General features: G+C 40.8%; 1 protein-coding gene and 1 long non-coding RNA gene across 6 annotated transcripts in view; one reads left to right on the top strand and one right to left on the bottom strand.

Moving 5' to 3' along the window:
- Nucleotides 1–1,277: 1,277 nt before the first annotated feature.
- LOC140848565 (uncharacterized) lies at nt 1,278–6,612 on the bottom strand. Its single transcript, XR_012129667.1, has 4 exons — nt 5,780–6,612; nt 5,156–5,271; nt 3,705–3,801; nt 1,278–1,475 (listed from the first exon to the last, which is right to left on the bottom strand). It is a non-coding gene; the product is annotated as an uncharacterized lncRNA (long non-coding RNA).
- Nucleotides 5,713–18,843, top strand: part of KIF13B (kinesin family member 13B) — a 190,623-nt gene continuing 177,492 nt past the window's right edge. Inside the window, exons 1-2 of one of the 5 annotated variants that reach the window (XM_037024548.2) lie at nt 5,713–5,849; nt 6,619–6,776. In XM_037024548.2, coding sequence (XP_036880443.2) covers nt 6,692–6,776 — 85 coding nt within the window. In that variant the 5' untranslated portion in view covers nt 5,713–5,849; nt 6,619–6,691. The remainder of the gene's footprint in view (nt 5,850–6,618; nt 6,777–18,843) is intronic. The other 4 variants (XM_073232754.1, XM_073232752.1, XM_073232753.1 and 1 more) reach the window with 4 other exon arrangements.

Below are 18,843 nucleotides of genomic sequence, written 5' to 3'. Positions count from 1 at the left end.
GCCTCGCTGAGTTGAGTAGCCTCATCAGGTTGGAGGTTTGAAGAGTAGTGAAATCGGTAAAGACCCCTGAGGTACAGGGGGTTGCTGAGCAGGAGAAAGGGCTTCAGGTACTCCTGAGGGCCACCCTGAGATCAAAGACCAGACCTGTGAGGGCACCAATGTGCACGGGTGTGGGAGCTGCTTCAGCTGGGTTCCTGGCCAAGAATGGGAACACGGAAGGGGGGAACTTGATGACTTAAGTTTAGGGATTCACAGGCCATGAGTGGTACTGATGACACAGCCAAGAGGGAGGTTTAGGCTGAGGATGTAACAAAAAGAGTTCCTGAGGAAACTTGGATGTGGGGAAGTGGGCAGCATTAAGGAGAGTGTGTTGGTCCTTGGGGGTGGGAGGGTGAGTGCCATTGGATGCGGGTGAGGTTGTGGATGAGAGTGACTGGGTTATTCAGGGCAGCCTTAGATCATGGCAAGATCCAGGTGGGGCCCTGCTAGTGGGTGGTGTAGTGGGAATGGTCTGACAGTCCAGGCACAGGCGAGTGGGGGACCCATGATTTACCTCTTAACACAGGCCAGTGTGCAAGTTAACTTTTGCCTTTTCAAGTCTCAGTTGCCCATCTGCCAGAGGCTGTAATAATGGCACTGACCTCATGGGAGTGCTGTGAATACTACACGAGTTCATAGATGTGGAGTGCTGAGCACAGTACCTGGCACAAAATAAGCACTTGATAGATACCATAAAATAATGCCTGCTGTTATGGAGATCCGAGGCTTCCACTAGGAATTCATTACATAGGAAAGGTAACACTAACATGGAAAATATGTAAGAGGAACCTAAGGAGGGCCTTCTTTGTGGAAATAGTATAAATTTTTGGAATTAAACAAGTTTGTGTTTCATCCCAACCCTGCCATTTACTAGCTATGTGACTTGCATCAAGTCCCTTAATCTGCCTGAGGTAAATGATGATGTTGCCTTGTCAATTATCTTCATTACCCAAAATGTATTACATGTCTGCCTTCTAAGTTCTAGGCATTGCACTAGGTATTCAAGATACAGAGACTTGGAAAAGACACTCTCCTTGGGCTCTGGGTGTAGCTGGGGAGACGGGAAGAGATGATTATAATCGGGAAAACTAAGAGTTTTGGCAAAGCTGACTCCAAGGCAAGCAGGTAAGTCCTGCTTTATGCTGGAGAGGTCTTTTGCTTTGATGAAGCAATGAGTGGATTCCCTCCTTTTTAAAGTATAAAAATAGAACTTAGAACTTAGTCCCCCCTTTATTATTTATTTATTTATTACAATAATGGGGCTTCTGAAACTACTTTGGGAAGTAGAATGGTGTTAATAAGATCTTTAGGAATGCCCATGGGCTGAGCAATCTGCAGGTAGACACTTCACACATGGAAGGCTGTAGAGTGGTGGCTCAATCCACAGAGGCGCAGTGGCACCATCAGTCAGTTCCTCAGGTCCTCAGTTTTCCCATCTGTGAAACAGGGAGAATAATAGTAACTATTTTCATAGAGTCAGTGTGAGGATTAAGTGAGTTAATTCAGTGAATTTCTTAGGATAGTGTCTGGCATATAGTGAGTGTTCAATATATATTAGCTATCATTATTTTGTAAATAATGAACTTAAGACAGGGCAAAATTCCTTGCTCAGCCTCTGCAGGGACCGTCAGAAGCTCTGGGTGGATCAAAGCAATGAAAAGAAAACTAAAAAAATCAGTTTTACACTGAGTAGCTTTGCAAAATGAGAAATTTCTTATTAACCCAGCTAAAATTCAGTATTCAACAGACCTACCCAATGCCTTGAATGCAGTATCTACACCAGAAGTAGTGACTGATTTCCTGAGTACTTGCTTTACAAAACAAAGTTCCAGGAGAGTGCCTTATTTACTAGTCCTTTTTCTCTTTTTCCTCTAAATAGTTGAAAAGAGAGAAACCACGACTTTCTGTCTCTGCTGTGGACCCTGAGCCATCCTGCTGTGGTGATGAGGCAGCTCTCCAGTTTCACCTGGAGGGAAAGCCCCTGAGCTCCTGGGCTGCAGGCTGCAACTCATGTCTCAGCCCTTTCTCTCACCTCTCTCAGGAAGATTTTCCACGGGAAGAGAAAGGCATTTCTAATCTTCAAGCTCTCCTCCATTGTAGAAGTCAAGAGATTCATGTGAAGGGAAATCAAAAGGGAGAGTGGCCCACAAAGGTTTTTCTCTCTGGTCCCTTGGGGGTGTATCATTTTCTTCCAATCAAATGTCTCCAGGACAATTTACATGTTTTTGGAACTTTAGAGAAAGTCCTCACCTCTTCCCTTTTATATTCCCTCACTCCTTCAACTCCTTGGGGGCTTTCTTTTCTCTGAAATTTGAGCTTAAATTTAAATACAAAGTTCCCACAGAAACTTGCCCAGTCTTCCCTTTTTCTGCCTGCCTCTTCTTAAAAAGCTAGATTCAAACTGTGGTCAGAACTTGTCTTTTTTTTTTTTACATTGATAACCAAATTTAATTTAAAGGAACTGATATAGGATATGCAAATAATTTTCTAATCAAGAAGTCCACAAGGCAGCCATTTTTAGATGAAAGGTTAACAAATCTCAAGGGAGATAACAGCCTTCCCCAAAACTGGAACAGGATTTTCCATTAAGCTGACTATATATTTGATGACACTAAGGAATTGTTATCACCCTTTTCTGAGTCTGGTAATGATATTATGGTTATTTGTTTTTTTTTTGTTGTTTTTTTTTGAGAGGGCATCTCATATTTATTGATCAAATGGTTGTTAACAACAATAAAATTCAGTATAGGGGGGTCAACGCTCAATGTACAATCATTAATCCATCTCAAGCCTAATTCTCGTCAGTCTCCAATCTTCTGAAGCATAACGAACAAGTTCTTACATGGTGAACGAATTCTTACAGAGTGAATAAATTCTTACATGGTGAACAGTACAAGGGCATTCATCACAGAAACTTTCGGTTTTGATCACGCATTATGACCTATAAACAATCAGGTCAAATATGAATATTCGTTTGATTTTTGTACTTGATTTATATGTTGATCCCACATTTCTCCTATTATTATTATTATTATTATTTTTAATAAAATGCTGAAGTGGTAGGTAGATGCAAGATAAAGGTAGAAAACATAGTTTAGTGCTGTAAGAGGGCAAATGTAGATGATCAGATGATCAGGTGTGTGCCTATGGACTAAGTATTAATCCAGGCTAGACAAGGGCAGCAAGACATCCACGGATGCAGAAGATTTCTCTCAAAGCAGGGGGGGTGAGGTTCTGAGCCTCACCTCTGTTGATCCCCAAATTCTCACCTGATGGCCCCCCTGCGACTGTGCCTGTCTTAGGTTGTTCCTCCCTTGAGGAATCTTACCCGTCTCTGGCTAACCAGTCATCTTCCGGGGCCATACAGGGAAATGTAAAGTTGGTAAGTGAGAGAGAAGCCATATTGTTTGCAAAGGTTAGCTTTTTACTTCTTTGCAGATTTATGCCCTGTGGCTTCTATGCCCAGCACTTGTCTCGAGGTATCTTTACCACCTGGAGGAATTATGATACTCGGTAAATTCGATATGAGGCACGAATTCTATTTAAGGGTTGTAATTAGGAAAGAACATGTCTTTTAAAAACAAAATTTACCAGGTTTAAAAGAGGTATGCTGAAGAATGGGTGCCCTGGAACCCTGCACATTGCAAACCCTTATTTGTTACAACCTGAATGTGATGAGGTGGTTATCAGGAAACAGGTTTACTAGCCAAGTATCCAACACTGGTAATTAGTCCAGGGGCCTTCACAGAAATTTTTTCAACGCTGAATAAGAGCAAAAGGACAGTAGTGAGGTTTTTTCATCAAGCAAACGGGTTCATTACAAAAACATATCCTTTGTGGCCTTTTAATTTTTTTTTAAAGAATGAGAGAGACAGTTGATAGCAACTGTGTGTATTCATTTTTAAAGAATTCACTTTATGAAATTAAAAACCATTCTACGCTGGTTTTCTGTGTTTGCTTTATGGGACTGTGAAAAACCAAAGGCTTACTTTATTGAAACCTACTGCATCTCCAGCTAAGAAGGCCCTCCTGAAACCTGTAAGAAATTCCCTCCTTTTAAAGAGGGCCTTCTGGAATAACATTGTCTATTTTTAATCTTTTAAAAAATTACTGTGATAAAATATACATAACATAAATTTACCATTTTTAATTGTACAGCTCAGTGGCATGAAGTGGATCTACACTGTTGTGCAACCATTGCCCCATCCATTTCCAGGACTTTTTTATCTTCCCAAACCAAAACTCTGTACCCATTAAATGACTCCCTTTTTCCCCTCACCACAGTCCCTGGCAACCACCATTCTACTTTGTCTCTGTAGGGACCTCATATGAATGGAATCATATACAGCGTTTTTTTGTGTCTGGTTGATTTCACTTATCTATGGTGTAGTACGTGTCAGAATTACATTCTTCTTTAACGTGTTTTTAACCTTTCCACAGCTCTGCTTGTATTGAAGCTCTTTCAGCAATAGGATGGTTGGTAAAAGGGCAAGTCTTGTCAGCTTTCTGTGTTTATCTGTAACATGGTTCTAAGGACTGTCCTCTCTTTCAGACATATCCAAGCAGGCACAGGAGGGATAAAGGCTGGAGGGGGTGCTATGGCAACAGGAGGGCCCTGCCTTTTATAAAGATGGCCACTGGTACTCAGTTCCAATCCACTCTTTCCAGTGTGTGAGGCAGGCCCAGAAGTGCATGTACAAATCTGATGTTCATATGTTGGCCAATGCTGTTGGACCAAATGGAACCTATTTGCGGGCCAGACTTGGCCCACAGGCCACCAGCTAGCCATCTCTACTGAATAAAGAGCTAATTTTAGTGTGACTTCATTCATTCAGACAATGAATGTTTAGACTACACATATAAGTAAGCTTTGATTTAAAAAGCACATGATAGCAGAGAGAAACACTTGTGACATAAATGCTAAAACAGAGAAAGGACAATAATGACTTACATTTATTAGGTACTTCCTATGTGCCAGGGAGTTTTAAAAAGGGCTTTACGTACATTAACTCATTTAACTCGTTTAAATGAGTACATTAACTCATTTAAACCCTACAACAGTCCCATTTCCATTTTAGAAATGAAAAGACAAGCACAGAGCAGTCAAATCACTTGCCTGTGGTCATGCAGCTACAAAGTCTGAGGCGGAATTTGAGCCCAGAAGGTTCCAAAGCCCAAGGTCTCCACTGGAAAGGGGGTGGAGGTGGGGTGGTATAGGGTTAACCTGGGGATCTGTGAAGAATTCCAGAAGAGGTGACTTTTGACTTGTTTTGAACGGTGATTTCAGCAAACAAGGGCCGGAGGGCAACCCAGGTAGAGGATACAATTTGAGCCAGGGATCAAACAGTAAGATTGGCAGGAAATGAGTCTAAAGAGGTCGCGGGTCTCCAATGCCTCTCTTTCAACTGCTTGTTTTCAGGTAAGGTATCAGCTCACTGACAGCTCACGTCCCAGTACTAATAGCAGAAGTAAGAACTGCGCAGTAGCAGAACATTTACAAGTTCCAGGCAGCAGAGCAGGTGGGCCCGGCTGTCGCCCCAGCACATCCGCGTCCACCCAGCCCACGACCCCACTGGGGACTACAAGTCCCGTCATGCAGCGGGGCGCGCCGGGAGCCCGCGGCCGGCCGCGCCCCCTCTGGCCCCGCCCGACCCCGCCCCTCGCGCCCGCAGCCCCCTCCCGCCCGGTTAGCCCCGAAGAGTTGCCCGGTGGCCGTGGCAGACGGAAGCCGAGCGAGAACCTTGGCGGCGGCGGGATGGGAGACTCCAAAGTGAAAGTGGCCGTCCGGATCCGGCCCATGAACCGCAGAGGTAAGAGCCGAGCCCGCCCGGGGCCGCCGCGGCGGAGGCGGCAGGTGCCTGGCGCGTCCTTGCCCTCGCCCCGGCCGCCGTGTGGGGTCCGGCCGGCTCCGCCCCTACGGTCCGCGTCCCGGCGGGCGGGAGGCCGGCGCGCCCCGAAACCTCGTCCCCCGCTCGCCCGCCCCGCCTGCGCGGGACGCCCCTCCCCTCTCCCGCACCGCGGCCCGGGCGCCGCGGCCCCACGTCCCGGTCCGCAGCCCCTTCCGCCGGCGCGCCCGCCGCGCCGCCCTTTCGCCCTGTTGCCTCTCCTGCCCTCCGGGAGGGCGCTCCGTCCCTGGCTCCGGACGGCTTCCTCCTTCCCCCGCGCCTGCCCCTCGGCCCGGGCCCCGCGTCCCTGCCGTCCCCTGCCAGCTGTCAGCGCGGCCTCCGCCCCTTGCTCCGCACCCCTTCGGCCTGGCCGGGACAGCCGCCCTCCGAGGCCCCGCGTCTTGGCCCGGTCACCCCAACCCTGCACTTCGGTGGCCCGCGGCAGGAAAATGGCAGGGAATGTGGTTCACTCCTGAGAAAGCACTCGAGTGCAAAAATTCCTCGTCTTGGTGTTTCACTTCGTGTTCCTTTAACCTGGACGGTCGTGAGGAGTTGTAGCTGCTTTGATTGGAGTTGGGTAAAGAGCACACCCCACTTTTTTGTCAAGAAAGTTGTGTTTGCTTGAAGTCATTCGTCATCTCGCAACAATAAATAGTTTTAAGTGCCAAGATTCTTGTGAAATTGTATCTTTCAGACATTGTCACAATTCTTCAGGGAGGGTAGAGGGAGCAGATAAACCGAGTACATTTCAAATCATCTTTAGACAGATGCAGTGGAGAGAACCCCAATTCCAAGTCCCAAGACGAGGTGGGCTGGGTCTTGGCCTTAATGCTAAACTAGCAGCGGGACTGGGTGAGTAATTTTAATGAGGTAATATATTTGCAAACATTTTCTGTAAGGAGTTATATTATTGGGGTCACTACGACAATCCCAGGGGAATGACTTCAATGGATAAGACTTAATCAGAATCCTTTGTAAGTACCAGACTCATCCAAGTTGTTTTTGCAACCCCTGTGTTCAAAAATTAAGTGTCGCTTTAACTTTCCTTATAAATTACAAGTTGTTTTCCAACTTTCCTTTCCTTGGGTGTCTTGGATATATTGAGATACACAGATCAAGCAGTTGACATATGGGGTTTGTTCCTTTGGAAGTTGATTTCCCTCTTCTCTTAAGAGTCATCTTTTCTTTTGGAGTTAGTGATTCCTCTTGTCCCTGCTAGGTCTGCTCTAAGGCTGTCAGGTGATGTAGAAGACTTTTCCATAAGAACTTCCAACTAGTGCCTGTTTTGGGTCTTCAGTCTTTGCCTCACTAGTTCCATGCTCTGCCATAATGAAAGTAACTTACTTGAACGCTGAAAGTTTTCAAAAGCTGCTGTTGTTAAGTGCTCAGGCATTTTTATTTAAATTCACCTCGTTTATTTAAAAAAAATAGCCACATAAAACACAATTTACTGGGATTTGATTCTGAAAGAATGATTTCAGCACATTCTTAAAATTTCCTTTTCACAAAAAACTTGGAAATGCCAGTGTTAAAAAGAGGCAGCTAACCAGCCACCTCAAAAGACTATCTCAGATCATTAAAATCCTCCCCACTTCCTTCCCCCATGGGTTTCCGTCTTTGAAGGGAAGTACTGCTTTTCTTTTTACCCATTAATTGTCATTAGCTAGATTGTATTAATTGTCAGTATCAGAGTTTTGAGGGATGGGTAGAATAATAGTTTTAGCTGTGAAATGGATGGTAGCTGTTTTGTCTGAACTCACTTTAAAATTAAGGTTCACACATAGATCCATTACCCTGTAAGTAGAAGTGTGTTGTGATAAACTGCATCCTCATTCATTTAGTGTCTTCTTTTACCTAGCCTTGCATTTCCAGAATGCACATAGATGTCTTTTTTCAGTGATCACCACTGATAATTAAGGTTGGTTCTATTTCTGTTTTGTCTGTGAAACACTTGTTTACATGAATCTAGAAGTGATTATGGAGTACAGTGCAGTGGAATTCTAAAGCTAGTGATTTTGAAATTGCTGTCTACAGTTTAAAAAGGCTAAAACAAAACTATATTCCTTTGCAGTAATGTTGGAAAGAATCATATTACTTTGACCAATTATTCTGGGAAAACAGTGTATTAAGTAATAGCATATAATTATGGCAAACAGTAAACTTTTAGCCATAATAATTGTTTCTCTCAGCATATTAGTTCAGGAAACAATCTCAGAAGTCACTCTTCACAGGTAAGAATGAGATGAGAATGAGTTTCTGGGTTGATGTAGTTTTACTGTATAAGACTCTGAGATTTAGAATCACAATAGCTGCTTTTTGAGGAAAATCTAAAATTCGCAGGAAACTTCTAGTGTACCGTTAAGTTGTTCATGTGGCTCAGTATCTAATTGTTCTTATTAGTCTTTTTTGCTAAATCATATATGTGTTTGGGAAACTTTCTAATTTGAACATTAAACATTAGGCCCTAATTCAGTAATAGCAAGAGTTGTGATGGCTAATGAATATGCTTTTGTCAGTAATATTTTTCTTGTTCTACATTTTAACATTGTACTAACAAAACAAAAATAAAAAGGAAAAAAGTTTCTGACATCCTTACATCTTAGCAGTTCACACTCTCATTTCCTTACTTCCAATCCAGTTTGCCTTCACATGCATATGCAATTTTACGTAGACTTTAGTATTACAGGTTTTATTTTTGCTTTTCTTCATCTGCAATAAGAACTTTCTAAACAAGCTAAACAAAAAGGGATAAACCTGTTTTGTCATGAGAACTTGACGTCCTATTTGCAGATATTGTTTATCTTCTCATGTTATCTTCCTGACTTGTCCAACTCACCAGGTGACTCTGCATGTGTTCTTCTAGGCACTATAAGGAACACCCGTTCATACATTATTAACCAATCTAGTTATTAAATGAGCTGAAAGGTTTACAAGCATAAGTGATGGTATTAGCTAGATCAGTGACACTCTTCTGTTCAGGACTTTGATATTTTTAAACTTTAGATGGTTTAAAAAATATTTAATCTTTATTGAGTGCCTGTCAGGTGTCTAGCTTATATAAGATAGTGTGGGACCTTATTGCCTTTCCTCAAGGGCCTTCCCATATTTAAATATGTAAAAGATCAATGACCGAAATAAATAAATCTATATAGAAAGCGTTTGGAAAATGTGTTCACTATATATTTAACCTTGGGTGGAAAAACCAGAAATTATACTAGAAATTTAGTTAGAAAAACAGTGTAGTGGGTTATTTCAGGTGTTAGGGAACATGGACAATATATTTATTTCAGCAGGTATTTCTCAAGGGTTTACTTTGCATTTTACAGTACTTCATATAGTGAAAGACACAAAGAAGAATGTAGTGTCGAATAGAAATCAGTGCTTGAGTAAATCATGTCTGTTAGCTCAGAGGAAAGACTATTATATAGCTATTAAAAATGCTGAACATCAAAACCATTTAGCAAGGAAGACTGTTTTCTGTTAGCAGAAAAAGCAGAAGATGAAACAGTCTGTGTAACTATGATCAAATCTGTTATGATTATTACTATGTAAAAATGTAAATAGGAGTGGACAAGGGCTAGAAAGAAGCATGAAAAAATGAGATTGATTATTCTTTTCCAGGGAATTTTATTCTGAAAAACTTTCTTTTAGTGTTGTCTAATGTTGTAGTATTAATTTTTTTGAAGTTCGTGCCCTCGAGGAAATGAAGAGGTAAGATTAAAAGGTAAGCACCCGTAGCGGGTTGCTAGGTGAGTGATTAAGTGCCAAGGGAGTCATAGGGAAATACAGGAATTCAGAGGAGTGGAAGGTCCTTGGAAGCTTGATGATTAGGGAAGCCTTCTGGAAGGTTAGGGAGAGAAATTTGATTAGACTAGAGGGAGAAACTGATGATTGTCATGAGTACACGGTAGGAGGGGAGGGGGAAGTACGGCCAGAGCAAAGGCACACACAGGAATGAGCCAGGCAAAGCTAGGCAGCCGCCAGGACGAGCCTGCCACCCGTTGGGGGTCCCATGGCAATGGCGTTGACTAGAGATTGCAGGGAGCCCTGAATGCTGGCTAGGACCCAAGGTGGGGCTTAGGGTGGCAGGTCCCTGTGCTCTGTTTAGCTTTTTAGAACTTCGTTTGGGTCTTGGACACAAGCATGAAGGAGAATGATTGCCGGGTCTCCGGGCGAGGGAGAAGGCCTGGGTGGGTGACCTATTCAGGGCAAAGCTGGCCACTCTTCAAGAGCGTGTGGTGAGTGAAGCCGAGTGAATAGGAACAGCAAGGAGGACGGCCAAAGCTAAGTGAGCAGTAGTGGACCAAAAAACAAGGTAAATGAAGAAGGAGGAGGATACTCTGAAGACTGTGGCAGTCACTGAAGTCACTGGTGACCCTTAGGAAATGAGGGCCACAGTAGGAAGGGAGAATCTGAAACAAGAAGGTGTTTTTGTTCCTGAGGCCATGGCAGGTGCTTAAGCCTTCTCAGAGAGATAACTGAGATTACAGTTAAGGATGGCTGTGGATGGAAATTTCTGACATGTTTTCTGAAACAGAAGATACTTGTTTTACTAGCATCTGCTTGATATGCTAATGAGAATGAGACACACATCTCATACAACATGTTTTGTTCCTACTGTCAACTCAGTGACTGAAATTGGGATTTATATACATAGGGCAGGGAACTTTGGAGAAGGAAGTACACATTTACTAACAAAATACACTAAAAATTTGTTAGAATTGGCATTTTATGGCCTTACCTCTGTAAAACAATGGCTAATGTCTGACTTTTAATTCTTTAAGTTTTGGAGATAGAAGAAACCACTGATGAAACTATTTGTTATGCAGATTAATTGAGACCTGTAATGACTGGAGATGGATTTACTATTGATCTATATGCTTGCTGATCAGGTACCCTTTGTGTTCAACAGAACTGTTCCTTAAAAACCTTGACAAAGATGAGCAATGTAACCCTATGGGAAGTGTGTGAAACGGTCTCTGGGACACAATTCCATGAGTTAATTGGTACTGGACTTGAACTCTCAGAAGCTGTAGATATCTTTAAAAGATGGTATTAGTCCATTCACTTCAACACATGATGATTGAAGAAAAATAACAGCTACTTTTTTAGAGTTTTCTGTTTGTAAGCTACAGTGTTCAGTACTTTTTATATGTTATTTTATTCCTCAAACCAAACTTTGAAAGCTAGTTATAGAATTTCTGTTTAATGAAATATCAGACAGGTTATGTAATTTTCCCAGAATTACAAAACCAGTATTTTGGAGCCTGAATTTCACCTACTTTGTCATGAAAGTCTGTGCTCTTTCTACTATATTGGACATGATGATCTTTAAAGGGGCCTTGCATTCCAGAATTCATATAATTTTCAAAGATGTGCAGGATATACGAGAAGTATAAGTCATGATTTTGGTCAATGGAGCTTTTGTTGCTTTGGTAGTAAGAGATGCCCAGGTGAGTCAGTTATAAGAATATATGTATACAGTGCAGTGGTGACAGTGCGTTATGAGCTAAGAAGTGTGAGTGGGATTTGAGAATGAGTAGGAATGAGTTGAAGACAGTGGGCAGGGCGGGAAGCCTGTCAGGTAGGGTGCACAACACAAGTTGTTGGAATTAGCAAAACATTCATGTCGGAATCAGCAAGACGTTTGCAAGAACAGTGAAGAAGTCCACTGTAAAAGCTCAGACAGCCGGAAAGAGACAGTGTCTGTATAATTAACAGTTACTGTGCACTGACACTGTCCCAAGCACTCAACTAGATTATTTCAGTCAATCCCACAACAGTTCTGGGAAGCATTTACGTTTTAACTCCATTTTACAGACTAGAAAACAGAAACTTAGACAAGCCTTGGTAGCTTGCCCCAAATCACAAAACTATCAAGGGGAGAAAATGGGAACTGGAATGTAGGCGGTTCGACTGCAGGACCCCAGCCCTTAAATTCTGTGCTTTCTTGGGAAAGCTGGAGGAGTCCAGGGACAGAGTGATGGAACTGGGCTTACTCAAGTAGAGAGGTTTGTGGGGAGTAGACGGTATGAGGTTATTCAGATGAGGTACAGGCAGTTTCAGGGAGGTTTGGGACATGGCTTGAAGGTAGAGAGACTGTTGGATTTTGAGTGGAGCAGCAGTGTGGCTGGAGTGGCGCCTTAGGGAGGTACGTTACTCTGTGTGACTTTACCCTGCTCACACACCAAGTTAGCTTGGTACTGTTTCATGGATACTGGTGGAAGACACAGGACTTCAGTATCAGAGGACTCAGTCGAGCCCCCGCAAGCAGCGTGGGCAGTTCCCTGTGCCAGCAAATACTACGGGGCGGTGTGGAGGAGTCCAGATGCGTGCTCTGCACCGGGTTTGGTTTGCATCTGAGGAACACTGAGCTTGTGGAATCGTTGCTTTCAAGTGGTAAGCAAGCCTGCTCTTTGCCCCAAAGGAAGACCTTGTCTCTCAAGGTTGCTGGCTACAAATACATTCCTGAGAGATAGGCTGGGTGTAGAGCATTTATGGTCTTGCATTACAGATCTGCCCAGCAAGAACGGGTGGTATGAATGCAATTGAAATTTAGGAAATACAGGAAGACTGCCAAGCTTTTGATTTAGGTGATTTAGATGACTAAGTGGATGGATGCTGATGTCATTAATTGAGATCAGTATAGAGGAAACTGGTTTTAGGTGAAGGTGTGGGAAATAACGATGAGTTCTGTTGTTGGACATTCAGCAATACTTAGTCAGCACTTCCCACGTGCCATGTGTTGCACCTACAGCAGTAAGTGCAGTGCATTTTGGGAAGAAACTCAACAGACTTGGTGAGTTTTAGGTGTCTGCAGTGTGAAGTGGGTAGATGCAGAAGGCTGTTGTATATGAGTCTGAAACTAAGGGACTGGAGATAGTGTAGATTTGGGAGTCATTACTCTAGGTAGAAGATAGGACACCAAATTAATGGGAAAGCCTTGGTGTGCTTAGTTTTCTTTATGAGGTAGAATGTGAGGTTATTAATGGAGAGCAATTCATAGTGAGCGTTCAGAAATGTGATCGAAGGACTCTTACTATATTTCATTCATTGAGGGCAATGGGGGTCATTCTAAGTATTTTTTGAGATATAATTCACATACACAAAGTGTGCAATTTGGTGGTTTTAGTCTATTTGCAGAGTTGTGCAAGCATTACCGCTCTCCAATTCCAGGACATTTTCATCATCCCAGAGAGACTCTGTACCCATCCGCCTCACTCTCCATGTCCACTGCCCTCTCCCTCAGCTCCCTCCAGCCCCTGGTAACCGCTAATACACGACTTGTCTCTGTGGATTTGCCCTTTCTGGACATTTCATGTAGATGGAATCATGCCGTATGTGTACTCTTGTCTCTAACTCCTTTCACTTGGCATAATGTATTTATGGGTTTATCCATGTTGTAACAGAATTAGTACTTCATTCCTTATTTATTTATTTATTTTTTAATGGGATGCTTTATTTTTTACTGAACCAGAGTTGACATACAATATTGTATTGGTTTCAAGTATACAACACAATGATTCAACAGTTACACACGTTATTTAAATCCTCACCCCAACTAGTGCAGTTACTATCTTTCGATATAGAAAGATGTTACAGAACCATTGACTGTATTCTCCATGCTGCATTTCAATCCCTGTGACCCGCTTGTACTGTGATTGAGATTTTGTGTCTTCCTATGCCCCTCCCCCCCTCCCCCACCTACCCCTCCCCCATGGTAACCACCAGTAACTTCTCTGTATCTGTGAGTCTCCTGCTATTTTGTTCATTTTGTTGTGTTTTGTTTTTAGATTCCACATACAAGTGAAATCGTAGGGTATTTGTCTTTCTTCGCTTGGCTTATTTCACTTAGCATAATACCCTCTGGGTCCATCCATGTTGTTGCAAAATTTTTGTGGCCAAATAGTATTCCATTGTGTATATGTACCAAATCTTCTTCCTCCATTCATCTTTTGACAGATACTTTGGTTGCTTCCATATCTTGGCTATTGTTAATAATTCGTCAATAAACATGGGGGTTCATGTATCTTTTTGAATCAGGGATTTTCTTTTCTTCAGGTAAATTCCCAGAAAGTGAATTACTGGGTTGTATGGTATTTCTATTTTTGGTATTTTGAGGAACCTCCATACTGCTTTCCATAGTGGCTGCACCAATGTACATCCCCACCATTGCCTTTGCTACACATCCTTGCTAACACGTGTTATTTCTTGTCTTCTGGATAGTGGTCATTCTAAATGGTGCAAGGTGATATCTCATTGTGGTTTGATTTGCATTTGCCTGATGATTAGCAATGTGAAGCATATCTCAAGTGCCTGTTGGCCATCAGTATTTCTTTGGAAAAATGTCTTTTCAGGTCCTCTGCCCATTTTTTAATTGGGTTATTTGTTTTTTTGGTGTTGAGTGAGTCATGTGAGCTCTTTATATATTTCAGATGTTAACCCCTTCTTGGATAAATCATTTATGAATATATTCTCCCATACAGTAGGGTGCCTTTTTGTCTGTTGGTTGGTGGTATCCTTTGTTGTATAGAAACTGTTTAGTTTGATGTACTCCTGCTTGTTCATTTTATATTTTGTTTCCCTTGCCTGGGAAGATGTGTCCAGAAAAAAATTGCTCATGTTTATGTTCAAGAGATTTTTGCCCATGTTTTTTTCTAAGAGTTTTATGGTTTCATGTCTTACACTTAGGTCTTTGATCCATTTCATGTTTACTTTTCTGGAATTAGACAGTAATCCTGTTTCTCTTGCATATATCTGTCCAGTTTTTCCAACACCAGTTGTTGAAGAGACTGTCTTTTTTCCCATTGTATATTGATGGCTTCTTTACTGTATATTAATTGACTGTGTATGCGTGGGTTTATATTTGGGCTCTCTGTTTTGTTCTGTTGGTCTATAGGTCTGTTCTTGTGCCAGTATCATCCTGTTTTGGTTACTGTAGCTTTGTAGTATAGCTTGAAGTCAGGGAGCATGATACCTGCAGGTTTGATCTTCTTCCTCAAGATTGCTTTGGCTATTCGGGGTCTTTTGTGGTTCCATATGAGTTTTAGGATTATTTGCTCTAGTTCATTGAAAAATGCGATTGGTATTTTGGCAGAGATTGCATTGAGTTTGTAAATTTCTTTGGGCAGGATGCCCATTTTGATGGTATTAATTCTTTCTATCCATGAGTATGGGAGAGATTTCCATTTATTTGTGTCTTTCACCTCCTTGGTTAGGTTTATTCCTAGGTATTTTATTCTTTTTGCTGCAGTTGTAAATGGAATTGTTTTCCTGATTTCTCTTTCTGTTAGTTCATTGTTAGTATATAGGAATGCAACATATTTCTCTGTATTCATTTTGTATCCTGCAATTTTGCTGAGTCCAGTTTTTACTTCTAACAATTTTTTGGTGGAAGTCTTCAGGGTTTTCTATATATAGTATCATCTCCAAATAGTGACAGTTTTACTTCTTCCTTACCAAATTGGAGTGTTTAATATCTTTGTCTCATCTGACTGCTGTCGCTAGGACTTTCAGCACTATGTTGAATAAGAGTGGTGAGAGTGGACATCCTTGACTTGTTCCTGATCTTAGAGGAAAAGCTTTCAGGTTTTCACCATAAAGTATCATGTCAGCTGTGGATTTGTCGTATATGGCCTTTATTATATTGAAGTATGTTCCCTCTATTTTGTTGAGAGTTTTTATCATGAATGGATGTTGAATTCTATCAAATGCTTTTTCAGCATCTATCGAGATGATCATATGGCTTTGATCCTTCTTTTTGTTAATGTGGTATATCACATTGGTTGATTTAGGAATATTTGTACCATCCTTCCATCCTTGGAACAAATCTCCTTTGGTTGTGATGGATGATCCTTTTATGTATTTTTTAACTTCATTCCTTTTTAAAGCTGAATATTCTGTGATATGAATATGCTTTATTTTGTGTGCCCATTCATCAGAAATGGGCATTTGACTTGTTTCTAGTTCTTGGCTCTTATGAGTAATACTGTTGTGACTTTTTGTGTGGATGTGTATTTTCCCTTCTCTGGGGTATGCATAGATGTAGCAGTGGAATTACTGGGTGATATAGTAACTCTGATTTTTGATGAAATGCTAAATTGTTTTCAGTATGACTGCACCATCTCACATTATTACATGAGCAGTGGATGAAGGTTCTGATTTCTCCATATCCTCACTAACACTTGTTATTGTCCCTCTTTTTGATTATTGCCATCCTGGTGGGTATGAAGTGCTATCTCATTACAGTTTTGATTTGTATTTCCCCACTGTCTAATGATGTTGAGCATCTTTTCATGTGCTTATTGGCCATTTATTTATCTTTGGAAAAATTTCTATTTAAACCCTATCCTAATTTTAAAAATTGGGTTGTCTTTTTATTATTTACATTCTGAATACTGGTTCCTTATCAGACACAAGAGACTAGTATTTTGCAAGTATTTTTTTTATTTTTTGGGTTGCTTTTTCATTTTCTTACTGGTGTCCTTTGAAGCATAGAAGTTTTTAATTTTGATGTGGTCCAATTTATCTTTTTCTTTTGTTGCTTGTGCTTTTGATGTCACATATGCAAAGCCTTTACCTAACCCAAGGTCTTGTGGATTTATGCCTGTGTTTTTTCTAAGAGTGTTATAGCTTCAGCTTTTACAGTTAAGTCTTTGATACATTTGGAGTTAATTTTTGAGCATGGTATAAAGTAGAGGTCCAGTTTCATTGTTTTGCATGTGGCTATCCAGTTGTCCCAGTACCATTTGTGAGAAGATCATACTCTCCCTCTTGGATTGTCTTGCCATCCTTGTTGAAAATCAGTTGACCATAAATGTGACAGTGTATTTCTGCACTCTCAGGTCTATGCCACTGGCTTCTAAGTCTGTCTTTATATTAGTGCTACACTGTGGTATTCCTGTGGCTTTGTAAGTTTGAAATTGATGAGTGTAGACTTTCTACTTTATTCTTTTTCATGATTGTCTTGGCATAGTATGGTCTGCCTTATAAGTTTTTAAATACCTATATCCTAGCTTTCTGAAGTTTATCAGTCTCTTGAATGTTCATGTTTTATGTTTTGGGCCACATAGAGTTTTAATTATTTTCATACTCTGGCTTCTCTTTCTCTTATCCGGCATCCTGTCTTGGATCGTCCTTCATTACTTCATCTTTCCTTTAGCCATATTAGAGCCTCGTTGTATTTTTATCTTTTGCTTGTTGAATAGATTTTCATGTTCCTTGGTAGAAACATAAAACTAGATGATTCAGGTATTTTATATATATCTACTACAAAGCAACCTACCAACTTGCTTTTTACCTATGTGGCATCACAAAATTTTTTTCTCCATGGGTCAGTGGACCTAAGGGGATCCCAAGCAATTTATAAGTACAGTAAGGAGTTATAAGTCATATTCCCTATTTTGCCAGTAAGAATATTAAATTCCAGTTGGGAAAACAAGCCCTTTGTATGTGAAATATTCATATTTTATTTATGAGTGAATATTTTATTTATATGAGCATGCATAGACATATAAACGTATCAGGCATGTGACACAAATTACTTGAAAGTAGAACCGTGTATAGCATGCAGGGCTTTCAATTTAATTGAAGTGTGGATCTAACAAATAATTTACTTCCCTCTTAAAAATGTACCCTAGTGAATTTAATAGTAAATAATAGTTAGCCTTTTAGGAATGTGACTCGAAGATAAAGGGAGGTACCTCTATATTTTTGAGTAGTAGATTTGGTTTAAAAATTATTAATTTTCTAGAGAATTAGAAAAGCAGATTATTAAGTGAGCAATTCTGAACTATTTTGTTCATACTGAGAATGATGCATTTCCCCAGACGGAACATGAGTTATGTAAAGGGAGTCTCCCAGCTCCTGCCCTTTTTTTACTATGATGTCATTGAGGAATGAGCCATAGCTGACTTAGGCATTGAAGAAAGACTTGTTTCGAATTATTGTTCACTTTTACAAGGTGACTAACTTGCTAGCTGAATAAGCGAAATTATCATTTGTTGATATTTTAATGTTCATCTTGAGGAACTTGACCTAGAAAAGGATCCTGTTTGGGAAATATTATGGGATCTTTAATGGTTGTGGGGTAAATTTCTTTTTTTTTTAAAGGACTCATGGATACATGAACACATTCATGGTTCTGAGTTCTATAAAGCTTGATTAGCAAGGACATAAACTTACAGCATTACTTTAAGGTCACTCTGGTTGTCTGTTGGTTTTCAGACAGTACTAATTAAATCCCAGTCTCATTATTTTAGGCTTCACTAGGAATAAACTGTTGTCCATGTGTTACTCCTTATAATAATAATGAGTATTTAATGCTACTTTTTATTGTGGTAAGGTTTTCATAACATAAAATTTACCATTTTAAATGATTTTTAAGTATACAGGTTACTGGCATTAAGTACGTTCACATTGCTGTGTAACCATCACCACCATCCGTCTCCAGAGTTTATTTTGTCTTGCATACTGAAACTCTGTGCTTATGAAACTTTAAGCTACCTGTTGTCCCTTCAGCCCAGCCCTTAGCAGCTACCATCCTACTTTCTGTCTGTGAATTGACTCCTCTAGGTACTTCACGTACATGGAATCATACAATATTTGTCATTTTGTGACTGGCTTATTTCAGTTAGCATAAGGTCTTCAAGGTTCATCCATGTTTTAGCAGAATTTTGTTCCTTTTTAAGGCTGAATAATATGCTACTGAATCATACCCTGTTTGGTTTATCCATTCATTCATCGATGGACACTTGGATTGCTTCCAGATTTTGGCTTCTGTGAATAGTGCTGCTATGAACACAGGTGAACCCTAATGCTGTTTTTGCAAAGGCAGTCCATAGCAGCTCAGCCTCTATCTTTTAAATCTAAATACTGTTCCAAACTAAGAGGAAGATGTTTATCTTTTGGTTTTTTGTTA

The sequence above is a fragment of the Manis javanica genome, chromosome 3 (genome assembly GCF_040802235.1).
Source record: "Manis javanica isolate MJ-LG chromosome 3, MJ_LKY, whole genome shotgun sequence".
Lineage (NCBI taxonomy): Eukaryota > Metazoa > Chordata > Mammalia > Pholidota > Manidae > Manis > Manis javanica.
The sequence above is the reverse complement of the archived record's forward strand: the minus strand, read 5'-3'. Positions and strand labels throughout refer to the sequence as shown.